This window comes from Haemaphysalis longicornis, unplaced genomic scaffold (genome assembly GCF_048455015.1).
Source record: "Haemaphysalis longicornis isolate Haplotype H1 unplaced genomic scaffold, Haemaphysalis longicornis Haplotype H1 scaffold_14, whole genome shotgun sequence".
Taxonomy (NCBI): Eukaryota; Metazoa; Arthropoda; class Arachnida; order Ixodida; family Ixodidae; genus Haemaphysalis; species Haemaphysalis longicornis.
Window position 1 is genome coordinate 17352574 of NW_027526245.1, and position 15793 is coordinate 17368366.

At 50.7% G+C, this 15793-nt stretch overlaps 1 protein-coding gene across 1 annotated transcript in view; it reads right to left on the reverse strand.

The window, feature by feature from the left end:
- Positions 1-4766: 4766 nt before the first annotated feature.
- Positions 4767-15793, reverse strand: part of LOC144164984 (uncharacterized) — a 138885-nt gene continuing 127858 nt past the window's right edge. Inside the window, exon 8 of the mRNA XM_077695169.1 lies at positions 4767-5471. Coding sequence (XP_077551295.1) covers positions 5401-5471 — 71 coding nt within the window. The 3' untranslated portion in view covers positions 4767-5400. The remainder of the gene's footprint in view (positions 5472-15793) is intronic.

The following is a 15793-nucleotide window of genomic DNA, read 5'->3' on the forward strand; positions in this document are numbered from 1 at the left end:
ACAAGGCACAAACCGCCTCAGAGGTCAGTTACGGTTGCGTGATCCCGGTTTAGCTTGGGGCCCCACCTCGCGACATATGGGCACTGCAGGCGTACCACTCACTCCCATTGGGAAGTGCGAGATGCGTTTGATATTACAGGAGGCGATGGTGTGTGTGTTGTGGACGCCTTTGTTTCGCGATGAAATGCGACGTTGTGCTTCTGCGGGTGGATAGTGCTTCCCATGGTCTGGATTATCTTTCTCGAGCGACGTACGACTCAACCTCGCATGGGGTATGTGCAGTGTGCGTGGCTAGAAGCCATCTCGGCTTGCGCGCCATGGAGTTAAGTGACTTGCTGTTCGTCCCCGCAAGCCGCGCGCGAGGTGAGTGCCGAATTTACGACGGGCAGGAGGAGGCAACCCATCGTCTGTCAATCGCGGTTCAGACTTGCAACGCATGTTGTGACGTTGTGTTCGTTCGAAACGCATCTCTGGATTGTTTTGAAGTGGAAAAAAATGTATCCGTCAAACCCGGGCATTCGGCTCAGGGCGTTCTCTGCGATTGCACGAAAGAAGTGCCACGGGGCTTCAACGCTTTCTTTATGGAACGTACTCCGGTAAGTAAACATCCATGTCGTGTTATGGCCGTGTTGCATTCAATACGAACGGTTAAGCGTTTGTTTACACTTGTTTCGTTTGTCGTAAAATGTCCAAGCACTCCGGCACTCCGCTGGCAGATCAGCCGGCGAGCCGACGCTGAGCAGACGACTCATCTCTTTGCCGGAAGTGCGTGAAAAAGCCGCCCAATAGCAGAATGTCTAGCTCATGACGAACATCTGGGAATCGATGATGCAGACATGTGAAGATGGCGGCGTCCAAAAACACGAAGGAAAGGGTGAGAAAAAAGCGACAAACTTTGCAACGAAAGTGTGAGCTTTCCGCTGCGCGTAAAAGAGTAATAATTGGCACAGATGACCTTGACGACCCAATCTAACGATTGCGCTACTTCATTTAGTGTGCTCAAAATACCTTTCAGGGCCCCTTTAAGGCTCGTTGGACAATTCGTGCGCGCCAACTATGGTTCTCTTCTTTTTATTTCTTTTTGGGTACTATATGCTTTGTGCACGTCAGCGTCGCAAGCAGCTGATCCTTGTACTGCGGGTACTGTCGTCGGCTTCTATTAGGTAAATTCCGGGAAGCTTCATTAAACTGACAAATACACCCCTTATGTTAATTACATTGGAACAATAAAACACGCATTTGCTTCTTTCCTACTGAATTTTGAGGGGTTCACAATGAAGTCATATCGGAAACTACATTTTTAAAGCAAAGCTTTCTAGCTTTACAAGCCGACGGTTCTTTCGTGGTGTGTCGGACAACAAACTCCCAACGCGGCAGAGGTGGCGACGGGGGGAGGAGGGTTTCATTCACGGAGCACACTGTAGACACGGAGAATTTACCCAACGTTCAACCGCGCGGAAGTGCCTGCTCGCCGGCGGTGGCGTCGACGGTACGTCTTTGTCGTCTGCTTTAGCGACGGTTGTTCTTAGCCTGTTTTGGCGCAGCTTCGAGTCCATTGCGCGCTGCCTTATCACGGCTTGATTTAACTTGTTCGACTGCACCTCCAGGGTAACCCGCACCCGAAGGAATTAAGTGGTCGTACGGTAAACATACGTTAAGAATTGGTTTGCAGGGCGGGACAACAAAATGTACAAACCAAATACAGACATGCATCTGGCTGCTAGAAAAACGCTACTTTCGGTTGTGTTTTAAGCGGTATTACAAAAGAGGAAAGGAGCAACTGGTTCTGATAAATAGAGATTATAAAAGTTCCTTTAGCTTTCTCACAATTCTTTAACTTAATTACTAAACTATATATAACTAGTTTAAATCGGTATGGGAATCACTAAGCTCACATGTCTAATCGTTTCGGTGTCTGCGCTTGTGTGGCGAGGTTGTGTAGCCCCAAGATAGCACATCAGGATGGCTAGGTTCCGCTGCCTCACCCTTCGAAAGACGCTCCTCTCCGTTTTCTTTGCCCCGCCTCACGGCCGGGCTACAGCGGCGGCGTCCGCCGCTGTAGCCCGGCCGTGGCCGGCGTTGCTGCTACGTTCGGGACTCCGCCCCTGCGATTTCCAGGTAACGGCTGGCAGAATCTCTGGTTTCACTCTTTGTAGAGCCACGTGTGTAAATTCAACTGACGTCGCATGGGAAATTGCTGTGGGCGTCGTTTAAAGCTTTGCTTTCCAACCACCTTCACAGGGTGGATTGGAGCCAATTTTTGGGGGTCAGCTTTCAGTTCTCGACGACCCTCAAAGCCAATCTGAACAGGTTCTCGGAAAAATGGCGACGCCCCGATTTGCTCGAGCTGGGGCTCAACATAGTAGTAGCTTTTGTTAACCTGATCTGCAGAAATAAAAAAAATCAGTAGATTTTGCACTCTTATCACTAAATCAGCAGAAATTGAACAAAAACAGCAGATCTACTGATAAATCAGTAGCAGTGGCAGCACTGCCCGGTGATCGCAACGGAGTCCTCCTCTCTCCCCTCTCTGGGACTCAACGTGCCCGAGGCTATGAACAGCTTACGAACTCTGGAAAGAGTGTAGTGCGTGTTCCCACGTATTGCGTTTGACCGTTACCGCTTTCGGGTATAAATAGAGCTTCCAAGCGTTGTAAACCATTCCTGTTAGAGCAGCGAATCGATGTTGTCGCTCTGCTCGAGTCCTGTATTGTAACCTCGCCCGTCGGGGCATTGTTCTTTGCCTTCGGCTCACCTCTCGCTATGAAGTAAACAGTTACGTTAGACTACGGCTTCTGGACTTCTTCACGGCTGCAACAGCGGCTGGCCGCTCGCATCATACACGCTACCACTCGTATGTCGGAGGCCACGGAGCTCGGATCGGGTGCCCCCGCCCGGTCGCAACAGCGCTCACCGCCAATAGCGCTCCAAAATACTGCGACAAATTTCGAATACCTCTGCAGCCGATATCTTTTCACCGGGCTGTACCATTCAAACAATGTCCGCTTTCGTCGCTAAATCCAAACTCTACCGTCGCTAAATCCAAACTCTACGCGTGGCGCGGACAAAACAAACGCGCATCGCGCCACACGGGCCCCACCGCCCGAGCCACCACTATAGTGCCTGTACCACCACTGATGATCGCTCAAGCACGCAGAAAAATGCCACTATCTGAACGTTTCCGGTCGGTTTCTCCTCCCCCTTTATTACTCTCCGCGCGCTCGCTGCTATGAGGCTGCCCTCCATGCATTGAGGAGGAAACGTTTGCTGTAAGGCCACCGAAGCGACGTGGCGAGGCCTCCTCCTCACCGAGCGCGGCAGCGGCCGCCAGAAGCCATCATCGCACCCGCTTCATCAGGAGAACACTCGCATGTGCACTTGCGGCTCATTGTTCGATGTATCGAATGTACCCGTAATCGGCAGTTCGATACACGCACGCGGTTTTCAAGGGGGTGTTAAAACTGTTCGATGTAGACGGTCATTCGATATATTCCTGTTCGGATGTAGTAAGGGGTGCCCACACGCATATGCTGTTTGCGCTCGCACAGGATCGGCGCAAACGGCAGCTTCACTGTTCTAATTACCCCATCTGCGGTGAAGCACGCTTCACAGGCGGAGCAGTTTCTTCCTTGGTATTATTTTGCTAGCATCACCGGACTTAGCTCCATCGCCATTTAACAGCTCTGCTGTTAATGGCGATACGCTGCTTTTATGGGAACTGCCAGTGAGCCAGAAAAAAAGGGCAATGAACTCGACGCTTCTTTTTTTGGTAGTTGAAACTTTGTGTTTGACTTTACTCTGTTGACTGAAACATGGAATAATCAGTGCTGTGGGGCTTACGCGAATAACACGTTTTACTGAATACAGAACAGGAAGCCGAAACGTCTCTTGTTTGCTGTTTTTTTATGCTCTTAACAGCATATTTCCGTCGTTGTCTCCCTTTCCACTGCAACCGGACAGGATCACGTGGTGGTGGCGTCACCGTCAATGATTGACCATGAGGTTTAATGCGCCGGCGCTACACAGGCGATGAGGCGCGCCGTAGTGGAGAGATATCCGGATTAATTTTGACCACCTGGGTATCTTTACCGTGCGCCGAAATATCGAGCACACGGGCGTTTTCGCCTTTCGCCTCCATCAGAAAAGCGGACGCCGCAACCGAGAATCGAACTCGCTTCCTCACAGCAGCACAACGCCTTATTCACTGAGCCACCGCGGCAAGTAAAATCGATGAGCTTTGTTGCGTAAAAGTTACTTTGACGTTGTGGAGAAAGGACGAGCCGTGGAGACCCCTCCCGATGATGTCTTTAATCGAACACACTTCTAGCGATGACAGTGGCGAATGAGAGAGGCGTGTCTACTTATTTCGCGACATTCTCCCCCGCGCAACAATGTTGCCTGTGTTGAGTGCGAAGACTGTGTATCACGTTACCACCCGCCAAGCGGTAGCTGAGAGTGCTTCTTGAGCATTTTTGAGCATTTCTCTTTTGCTGCTGTGGCTGGGCATAAAGTAAAACTCCCGTCGTGTTGGTTCGGGCTAGGCTTCAGGGAGGCACTTGGGCGCAACATACGCGTCCCACTTGGAGGGGCCACTACCGCTGCAATGCCCCAAGTGCCCGTCCAGCGATATGGTGATGACTTATGGAGCGAAATTGATGCCTTACTTGGTGCCTTCAATTTTTGTAGAAAAGCAGGGCGTTCCACGGTTTGCTCATTTTCACTATTTTTTATTCGTGTTTCAAACTTTATTCGGTTTTTGGATATGTACAAGATGCATCTCTTTGATTTCGTAAGTTTTTCTCGTAAGATTTTTATTTTTCTATTTTTATCTTTCACCAATTTCCTCAATTTGTGCTCTTATGAGGATGAAATGTCTTGCTTCCTTCAGTTGTGCAGTTTTGTGGAAATTCAGGGTGTACACGATTTGCTTATTCTCGCAATTTTTTAAATGACATTTGGTAAGTTCTTTTGTGGGCTTTTTTTCTTTATTCGTCGGTTTTTGCAGGAGATAGAGAATATGCATATTTTTGGTATTGTGTAAGCATTGTTGTAAATTTTTATTTTCTGTATTTTCGTTATTTCAAGGTTTTAAATTTTTTTGGACCAGTTCTCTCCTTTTGTATTAACGCATCAGCCCGAGATTCTGTGCGTCAACTGCCGCGGGGTGTGTGTCGCAGATTACTCCCACGGCTTTCAAAACAGCAAGGTGCGTATCAGATCCTGTCCAAGAGCCTAGGGAGGCAAATGTGGTTTGGGTGGGCCACTAAAATGCTAGAGCTGACCCGGCTGTGCTGAGGTACGCTGAGCATTGTTGTAATACGTAGAAAGCTTGGATCACTGGGCCAGCCGCGTAGACAAAGGTGCGAGAATTTTAATAGGCCTTGTGGGTCTTGTGGGCGGTCAGTTAACTTGGTCCAGGCTGGCCTCGCGGTCGGTGCAGTTGTGAGCGGCCGAGGCAAGGAAAGGGCCACCTGCAAGCAGGCAGACAGTGCATGAACGCCATTGTACTTTCACTTGGCCGCCGTTTAAACTACGACAATGGCGTTGTCTATGCAGGGTCATCAAAATTAAGTCGACACGTTTTTTTTAAATTATGCGCTTAGATTTACGTGAATGCCAACACTACAGTGACGTTATTCGCCCTGGGGGACGCAGAATTAGGTGGTAATTATTGATGTCAGTGGCTTAATTAACTGAAATTCATTAATAAACTTTTTAGTGCCTGCAGCAAGCAGGTATGTTTGTAATAAAAAGTTCCCCGCACGGGGCACCTTGAGTAATCTTGGTGACGGTGTTGGCGACACCGCGGACCCCGAGCCCCCACACTCACGCTGTAACCGACCGTGGTAATGGGTTTTAAGGTGAAGGGTAGAACCCTCAAACGGTGGCCGTCGGAGCCCAGGTCAAGCTCCGGCGGATGGGCTCCCTGCTTGTCTACCAGGCAGGAAGCTCCGGGACCTCTTTGACTACCAGGGTAAGGTCAAAGGAGAAAGTACCCCCGTCTCCCTGCTTTTATACTATGCTATATGGCATTCCCTCCCCCCCCCCAAACGTGAACGGTCGCTGAAAAGGGGCCGCACCGAAGTTTCATTCCCACCTCTTCCAACAACTGCCTTTTCAACAACTGTGAATAACTATGCTCGTGTCCTTGTGATAGAGTCAGCTGACTCAGCAAGACTTGTCGCTTCCCTATCTGTATTCCTGGTTTTAAAATTCCTGCAAAACACAATAGGTGAAAAGTATCAAGCTAAAAAGCTTAGGACGGGAGAAATCCTTATAGAACTCCATGCCGAACAACAAGCCCGCACTCTTCTTGAACAAACCCGCATCCATGATCTAGACATCAGGGTCACGGAGCCTCAACAGCTCCCAGGGTGTGATTTCTGAGGCAGATCTTCTTACGGAAACAGATGCTGACCTGTTTGAAGGTTTAAAGGATCAGGGCGTCACAGCTGTGCGCCGCATCGCGATGCGCAGGGATGATAACATAATCCCCATGACACACATTAGCCTGTCCTCACTTCCTGAACATATCAACGCAGGCTTCATTCGACGCTCCATTCGTCCTTACATTCCGAACCCGCTCGGTTGCTTCAAGTGCCAGCGGTTCGGGCACAGTACAACCTCTGGCCGCGGCAAAACAACGTGTGCGAAATGCGCCGCGCAGGACCACCCCACCGACAACTGTAATTCTGGCATCCTCACTTGTGCAAACTGCAGGGGCCCACATGCGGCCTACTCCAGGAAATGCGAAAAGTTACAAATAGAAAGAAAATAATCAATTTCAAGGTAACAGAAAACATCATCTTCCCAGAGGCGCGGAAAATGTTCGCCTCTTTCCCTCTGGGGAGGTACGCCGACGCAGCTCGCCGGGGGGCGGAGCGGCGTCTGGTTTCCGCAGGGACCCAGTTCAGCGAGTCTGACCTAGTCCCTTCCCCGTCCCCCCCCCCCCCCCCCCTGAGTAGCCCAACCCACCACCACGCCGCTTGCTGAGGCAGCAGCGGTTGCGGTGGCAACCTGTTCCGTCGGGACCGGTGCCGCTCCCGTCCCTGCCTCCCCGTCCTCCAGTGCTTTGGAGGGTGCCATGGACACCACGGGCCCCGCACCGGCTTCCACCGCCACCGCACCACCCGTGCCACTTCTGGTGCCCCGAAACCTGCGGCGGTGGCGGGTCAAACGAAGGGCCCCCCGAAGGGGGGCCAACCCCGGGGGGCCCGGTTTGACGGGCACACCCAGGACATCGGACGACGAGATGGACGTCGTGCCGTTCTTGCCTGCAACGCAGCGCAAGGAGCGGCCTCCGACGTCCAAGCCTACAGAAAGGCCCAAAAAGCCCAATCCAAGAGTCACAGCACCGAAAGACGACACATAAACATACACACTCCAGTAGCTCTCACACTAAATAATGGGGAGAGAAAACATAGTTCAATGGAACATCAGAGGCCTTCTGAGTAATCTTCACGACGTGTATAAGATTCTGCATGCCAATCAGCCATGTGTGATGTTTGTCCAGGAAACACATCTGAATTCCAAACACACAAAGTTCTTGAATAGTTACCTGGTATACAGAAAGGGTGGCCATAATCGCCCGAAAATCCTTAGCATGCCACCCTGTCACCTTGAATAGCGTCCTCGAGGCTGTAGCCATCCGCACAATATTTTTAATAGGATGGTAACGGTATGCTCCATTTATATTCGTCTTGATTATGCACTTTCCAGCTCTGACTTCGAGGCGCTGGTCGACGAGCTGCCCGAACCGTACATTCTAACATGCGACCTTAATGCACACAACTCTCTTTGGGGCTCCTCCAGAACGGATGCCCGAGGTCGCCTGATAGAGAAATTCCTTACATCTTCAGGAGCATGCCTTTTCAACAATAAACAGCCTACATACCATAACATAGGTCACAACACATACTCACATCTTGACCTGGCTATTGGTTCTGCAATTCTCTTTCCATGTCTTGAGTGGGGTGTGGGCACGGACCCATATGGTAGTGACCATTTCCCCACTTCATTAACGTATATAGGCAATGGCCCGAGCAGTCCATCTTCCCATAAAAGGTTTAATGAAGCAAGAGCTAACGGAATACATTTACAGAGACATTCAAACTGCACCACACATCCATAGGACACCTACACTTTGAAGAAGCTACCCAACTGCTCACGGCGCACATCCTCGACGCCGCCGAAAAGTCCATTCCCCATGCCTCTGGTGCCCCGCGCAACCAGCGGAGGCCGTGGTGGAATGAGGACTGTAGGCGGGCGCGAGAGGCCCAGAACAAGGCTTGGGGTATCCTCCGTCGGTACCCCACGTCGGGAAACCTCCTCTTGTTCAAACGGGCGAAGGCATACGGAAAACGTGTGCGCCGTGAGGCAAAAAGAGATAGTTGGCGCTCATTCATAACATCTATTAACTCATACACAGACACACGCAAGGTATGGACACGTATACGCAAACTCAAAGGACAACAGACACACAGCCTGCCCCTGGTCAGTACAACAGGGGATACACTGGAAGACCAGGCTGACACAGTCGCACAACACTTCCAACACGTGTCCAGTTCAGAACACTACACGAACACTTTCCTGAAGTATGAATACTCTAGTGAAAAGAAGTTCCTAGACGACAACAACAAATCACAGACTTCTTACAACTCCCTGTTTTCACTACATGAGCTGAGGGCTGCTCTGAGCACGTGTAAACCCTCAGCTCCAGTCCCAGACAACATTACATATACAATGGTACAACACCTACACGCAGACACACTTGAAGCACTTGGAGGGAGGCCATTGTAGTGGCTTTTTTGAAGGAGGGAAAAGACCCGTCGTCCCCCTCAAGTTACCGTCTAATAGCCCTGACGAGCTGCCTGTGCAAGGTCTTCGAGAAGATGATCAATCGCAGGCTCGTGTACTTCCTCGAGTACAATGGTCTTCTCGAGAGCTGCCAGGCAGGCTTTAGGGTGGGGCGATCGACAAACGATCAACTGGTTGCACTTGACTCATACATCAAGGATGCCTTCGTGCATAAGCAGTACTGTTTAACTGTATTTTTCGACCTCGATGAGGCCTACGACACCGCTTGGCGTTATGGGATCCTTAGTGACCTCAAGTCATTCGGTGTTTCGGATAACATGTTGAACACTCTTGTTAGTTACTTGTCAAACAGAACGTTCCGAGTAAGAGTTGGTTGTGCACTCTCAAAGGTTTACGTGCAAGAAAATGGCGTGCCACAAGGTGTTGTGTTAAGCTGCACTCTCTTCATAGTTATGATGAACTCCCTTGGGAAGGCATTGCCACCTACAATCTCCTATTCTATGTATGTAGATGACGTCCAGATATCACATAAATCATGTAATATGTCAATCTGCGAACGTCAAGTGCAGCTTGGTGTCAAGAAACTTGCCGGCTGGGCAGACAAGAATGGTTTTAAATTGAATCCTGCTAAAAGTCCCTGCGGTGTGTTCTCCAGGAAGCGTGGGGTCCATCCGGACCCAGACATTCATCTTAATGGCGTGTCGCTTCATGTGGACAAGGAGCACAAGTTCTTAGGTGTTGTGTTTGACCACAAACTCACATTCATTCCCCACATCAAGTAACTTAAAAATAAATGTCTCAAAACAATAAATATACTTAAGGTTCTCTCCCACCAATTCTACGGTTCCGACAAAGAACTCCTGCTTCGCTTGTATACTGCTTTGGTTGGGTCTCGTTTGGACTATGGCAGTGTGGTGTATGGGTCGGCGACTAAGACAGCCTTGCGAATTCTTGACCCAGTGCTGCACTTGGGCCTTCGTCTTGCGTCGGGTGCTTTTCGCACTAGCCCTGCCGAGAGTCTTTATGTCGAGTGTAATAAGTGGGGCCTTGAGAACCAACGAACGTACATGGACTTGCTTTATGCTTTTAAAATTTCATCGCTGAATAATCATCCTTTTTATCCTGTCTTTAACGATACATCAACATCTCTGCTCTTTGTAAATCACCCATCCGCTCCTCTGCCCTTTTCTCTTAAAGTGAAAGAGCGAGCCTCGGATCTCAGTGCTTCGTTTTTGATGTGTACAGGTGTGTACAGTTTAGATGTGTACAGTTTACCGCCTTGGCAAGTTCGCCCTTTGTCGTGCGACCTTTCTTTTATGAGACTTGACAAAAATCGGGTACCACGAGCTGCAATACTGCAGCACTGCAGTCTCTGCAGTCTCTGCAGTTTAAATACACATGTGCAGAATTTTATAGTGACGCTTCTAAAACCTCCACTATGGTGTCGTGCGCTGCTCATGATCCAAATTTCAATGCAGCCAGAACCATGAGCGTGCACACAATTTTTTCAGCAGAAGCGTATAGAATTTTACTCATTGTACGACACATTCTTGAAAATCAAATTCCCAATTCCATCCTCTATACAGATTCTTTGAGTGTTGTTCCCGCACTGTCATCGCACAAGCCCCCCCAAAACCACATAGTTAATCTTGTATTCCACACTATCATGTCCGTGTATGCACAAAAGCATGAGCTGCTCCTCTGCTGGGTCCCAGTACACGCAGGGATCGCTGGGAACGAGTTGGCAGACGAGAGGGCCGCTGCTGCTGCACTACGGAACACTGTAGACATTACAACGATACCCTGCACAGACCTCAAGCCACACATAAGACAACACCTGCGCAGAACAAGGCAAACACACTGGGATGAACACACAGACAACAAACTACATGTAATAAAGCCACACTTGGGACGGTACACAGCTGACTCACACAACAGACACACGGAAGGCGCCTTGGGTAGGCTACGGATAGGGCACCTATGCAACGCACTCGTATTTGCTGACGTGATCTTCTAGACCCCAGTGCAGCAGGTGCGGAGAGGCCCTATCCGTAGTGCACATACTAATCACATGCAAGGCGCTTCACACAACACGACACAAGTACTTCAGAGAACTCTACAGACAACATATCCCACTACATCCATCGGTGTTTCTAGGTGACGATGCCATTGTTTCCGTGAAACGTGTGTTTTAGTATTTGTCAGACGTTAAGTTTTTAAACCTCATTTCCTATCACGCATAATGAAATCCGGCCCTATACACCAGCCATCACCATTATCTTTAATTGATTTTACTATGTTCGGTTTACACGTTTTTATACCTACCTTTTTGTGGTAATCACTTTTCTTCATTAAATAACTTCTTCTCTGGCGCTCTTTGCCTTCGTTGGCCTTGCGCCATTAAACACCAACCATCATCATCATTTTATTGAAAAGTTATACGCAATCATGTTCATACGCAGTTTCATCTGGCAGAATTCTTCTAGCGCATCCGTACTCCGAGATATCGAACTGCCAAGTTTAATTGCCGTCCGCATGATTACGCATGAAAGACAGCGAGGACCGGCGCAAGGCTCCTCCCTCTTATTCTGTGTTTCGACAGCGGATCCAAGAGCTGTGAATTGCGATTACGCCAGCCAAGACAGAAAGGGTGTCGTCTATATCTATATAATAAAATATGGCTTTGGGGCACATTCCACACTCTTGGAGGGAGGCCATTGTAGTGGCTTTTTTGAAGGAGGGAAAAGACCCGTCGTCCCCCTCAAGTTACCGTCTAATAGCCCTGACGAGCTGCCTGTGCAAGCTCTTCGAGAAGATGATCATTGTTATACGTTGTACGTAAATCACGTAAATTATACGTAAATCAGGCAGTTTCAATCGTAAAACTACTGCAGATATAGCCAACACGCTCTTGAATAGAGCTTCGTTGCATACAAACTATTTTAGCCCTAAGATAAAAGGTTTGAGTAACATCTATGATCGCCAATCATGTAGGTACAGACGGCGACAAAACCACGGCACAGCCTCCAACCACTCCACTTTCCTTTGTGTCATGCCACCCACCACCCACGAACTCTTCTGTGAGACTGTCAGAAGACCGTGCTTGTTTCAAGCCCCATGTGATCGCCAGAATAATGTAGCACAATTGAAAGTTGGGCGAATTGGTGGTACATTTTGGTAAAAAGCGCGAAAAACGACTACACGTCCTGTGTACTTTTCTGCAAGTGAACGAAATCTGTTAGTACAGGTTGGTACAATTTGCACTGAACAGTCAAATTAACACATATTTCTGAAAGTCTATTCAACAAAACATCATTGTTATCCGTGATCACTGGTTTTCGTAAATGCGCACGAAGCGTTGCTGCCTTCCTCGCTATAATGTTACAAACTCAGGCGATATATATAAACGAAAACCGAACCTTTTTTTTATTCAACGGGAGAGGGAGGTCTCGTACAGTGCTTAGTATTGAAGGAAAACAGTTGTTTAAGCTTTCAAATGAAATAAAATAACTTCGGTCCCAACCTATGAGAAATTTAAGCGTCTTTTTTTTCTAGAAGACGACGAATGATACAAATCTCGTGATGGAAGTTCTGCACAGAAGTTCAGAAAGTGGTATCTGGCCCTGTAAAAATTGTGCTACTATTTGGGGTTTAGCGTGGGCTATGAGGCGTGCCGTAGGGGGGAGGGGTGGGGCTACGGAATCATTTAAAACCCCCAGGGATTCTTAAGCATTCACAAATGTTCTGCCCACGGGCACTTTTTAAATTTTTTCTCATTCTTTTTCTAAAACTACTTCAAGTTATACGCAAGTTGGTCCGCACAGTCTTAAAAGCACAAACCTAAAAGCTCGTGGTCTAGTTTTATTTTTTAATTCCGGTCATACAATATTCTTCTTCGAGATTTAACAGCGAATGTCCAATAATACAAGCTTACGAGACTACACACTCCGCTTGGTGAACTTCGGTTTCGGTTCGGTGGGAGAGGCGCCCGGAGGTGGTTTGGGTCGACGGACATCTGGGGGGGGGGGGGGGGGGGGGGGGGGGCGGTTACAACCTCCCAACGCCCCCCCCCCCCCCTTTTGATGCGCCACTGAGTGAACGCCATAAATAATTTCGGCCACGTTTAGCCCAGCGCGCTAATGGGTTTCAGTTTAATCATGCTGCCGCATCACTGGCCCTTGTCGAACGGGCGACCTGGTGTTGATTGCTTGAGACTACATTTTTTTCGACAAGCTCCATGAGGTCAGTCATTGGCTGTGCGACCACCAGGCGGTGGCCCCTGCTGCTCTTGCCGTTCAGCGCGCTGCTGCAGCCCCGTGCTGCAAGTTTGGTGCAGCGCTGGCTAGCCTCGCGTGCTGCAGAAAAGCCTCGGGCAAGTTGCGGCTGCAGACAGACCCCCTGCCTCCTCAGACGGAGCCCGGGAAACAGGGCCCGGCCGGCGGCGGCGCAACCGTTGCCGCATCTATGCAGAAATCCTGCCTTCGGGGTGGTTACAATCAGTCGACTTTTGCGCGCCGTTCTGTCCCTCGGTTCCACGGTGCGCCCGAATTTTCGCTGATCAGCTGTCGCTATGCCGGGAAACCATTCAAGTTTCCCTCTCGGCTTTTTGTCGTCAACACCAGCCCAGCGCTCGTCCACCAGGCTATCACTACATGACAGAGGCGACGGGGCTCGGTACGAGGACGCCCTCGCCAATGCAACAACGCCCATTGGCAACAGTGGCCTGGCAGAACTGCTACAGCATGCTTGCATAGACGGCACAAAGCAACGTGCAGCGACCCTCGCGCATTGCATAGAAACTGCTGCGACCGCTCTCCGGAAGTAAAATGCGAAGCCACTCCGGGACTGCTCGGTAGGAATAGAGCTGGCCCGGGTGAGATGTGGCGGTTGGTCTTCGGAAATGCCTGTTGCTTCTTCCAAGATTTATTCCTGCACAACAAGAATAGCCCACACTGCAAGTGAAGGGGAAACAAATGCGTCCTCTGTAAGATTTACCTTCACTGTTTGCACAACGGATGGCGCCTGCTTCCCGTTGACCTGCGCAGAGCGAGCGACACAGTCGAGCGATAGCTACCTCCGCGAGTGAGTGCAGGAGTTGCTCATCCATCGCAATGTTACAACGCAGCAAGAACTGAACAAGCACGGAAAGGTGACCGGTGGTGGTGGTGTCGAACCCGCGTCGGATCTGCCACCAGCTACCCCGCCGTGGCCTAGTGGTTAGAGCGTCCGCCGACGGCGCGGGAGGTGGTGGCAGATTCGACGCGGGTGCGACACCACCACCGCCGGTCACGCACCGGTGTTGACGAATGGGCACCCCGGCCTGGTGCTCGGATATTCAGGGGTCGTGCTCGCTTGGAGAGAACCCTGGAAAAGCCCACCAAATGACGACCGGCGTATCGGAAGAGGAGCCATGACGACTGGCGTGTCGGAAGGGGAAGTGCTAGCTAGCGACGGAGATGTTCGACGGATTCGAACGACCAACCACAGGGGACATGCGTTCGAGGCAATACGATCGACCACTCAACGCGTTTTTGGCGAACCCCGTCAACGCCACTGGATTCGCGACGGAAGACTTACAGGAAACGATCCGCGCCGTCGTTCGCGAAGAACTGAGGAAGCTTTTCCCAACTACGCCGCAACCCCAAGTCCTACCTAATCTGAGAAGTTCAACACGCATTGGGGACTTACTTCTACGCTGTCGGAAGCACCCCACGAACAACAAGCGATGACCTACTCCGCGGCTGTTCGTCGACCCCGACCTGCTACAACTGGTCGTCAAGAAGCCCCGCCGTACCGCCGGCCACTGTCGCCCGCCCGACCCCCTGCACCACAAAACCAGACGCCGAGGAAGACGGACGTATGGCGAACCCCCGATAATCGTCCGCTGTGCTACCACTGCGGAGAGGCCGACCACATCTACCGTCGCTATCCGTACAAGAGGCTCGGTTTGCCAGGATTCTCCGCCGATGCCCAACGGCCCCGACCAGGCCAGCGCGCTACCGAGAATAAAGAATACCTCTCCAACACCAGCCGAGGACCAGGCCACTTCAACCGTTCCCCGTCACCCTACCCGTAACACTCGCCGAACCGCCGTAGCACTGCAGACTTCTTCACGTGGAGGGCCGCCCAGCCCACGCGGGGGAAACTAAAGGCAACAACTTCTGGAGGTAAAGTTGCACGACTGCGGAAAAATGAAAACCCTCCAACGACGCAGCGATTCTCTGAAGACCATACCCCCTCAGCCCGACAACCCCATCTAACCCTGACGTGATTCCGCAACACGACGACAGCAAAACGGCGCGATGCGTACCCGACATGACCGCACCTGCCGCTGAGAACACGACGAAGACGACGACACGACGCATAGTGGCCCACCGTCAACACGTGCAAGCAAAGATACGACGCCACGACGCACCCGGAACTCGAGAAAGGCGGCGTCCGATATTCAGCTGTCCATCGACGGCGCTGTAGTCGCCGTCATAGACAGGGGAGCCGACTACTCAGTAATGAGCGGATCATTCGCGTCTAAGCTGAAGAAAGTTACGACCAGATGGGACGGTCCACACATACGCACAGCAGGAGGCCACCTCGTGACGCCAAGTGGAACGCGCACATCGCGCGTCACCATAGACGGCACAACGCACCCTGCGGCGTTCGTCATTTTGCCTAACTGCTCCCGCGACGTAATTCTCGGAATTGACTTTTTGATGGAAAATGGTGCAATAATTGACCTACAGGCCAAGTCTACAACATTTTCCTGCGATCACTGCATGACGCTGAACCGAACCCCGAACGACGTGCTGCCGACGATCATGTTGCCCTGCCACCCCGCGCAAGCTTGATGATCAGCGTCTACTGTGAAGATGTGGTTCCTGACGTCGACGCTATCCTAGAGAGTGACCAAAGGCTGCTTCTCGACCGCGGTGTCTCCGGTGCAAGAGGCATTGCGCGCTTTACGCAACGCCAATCCCAAGTT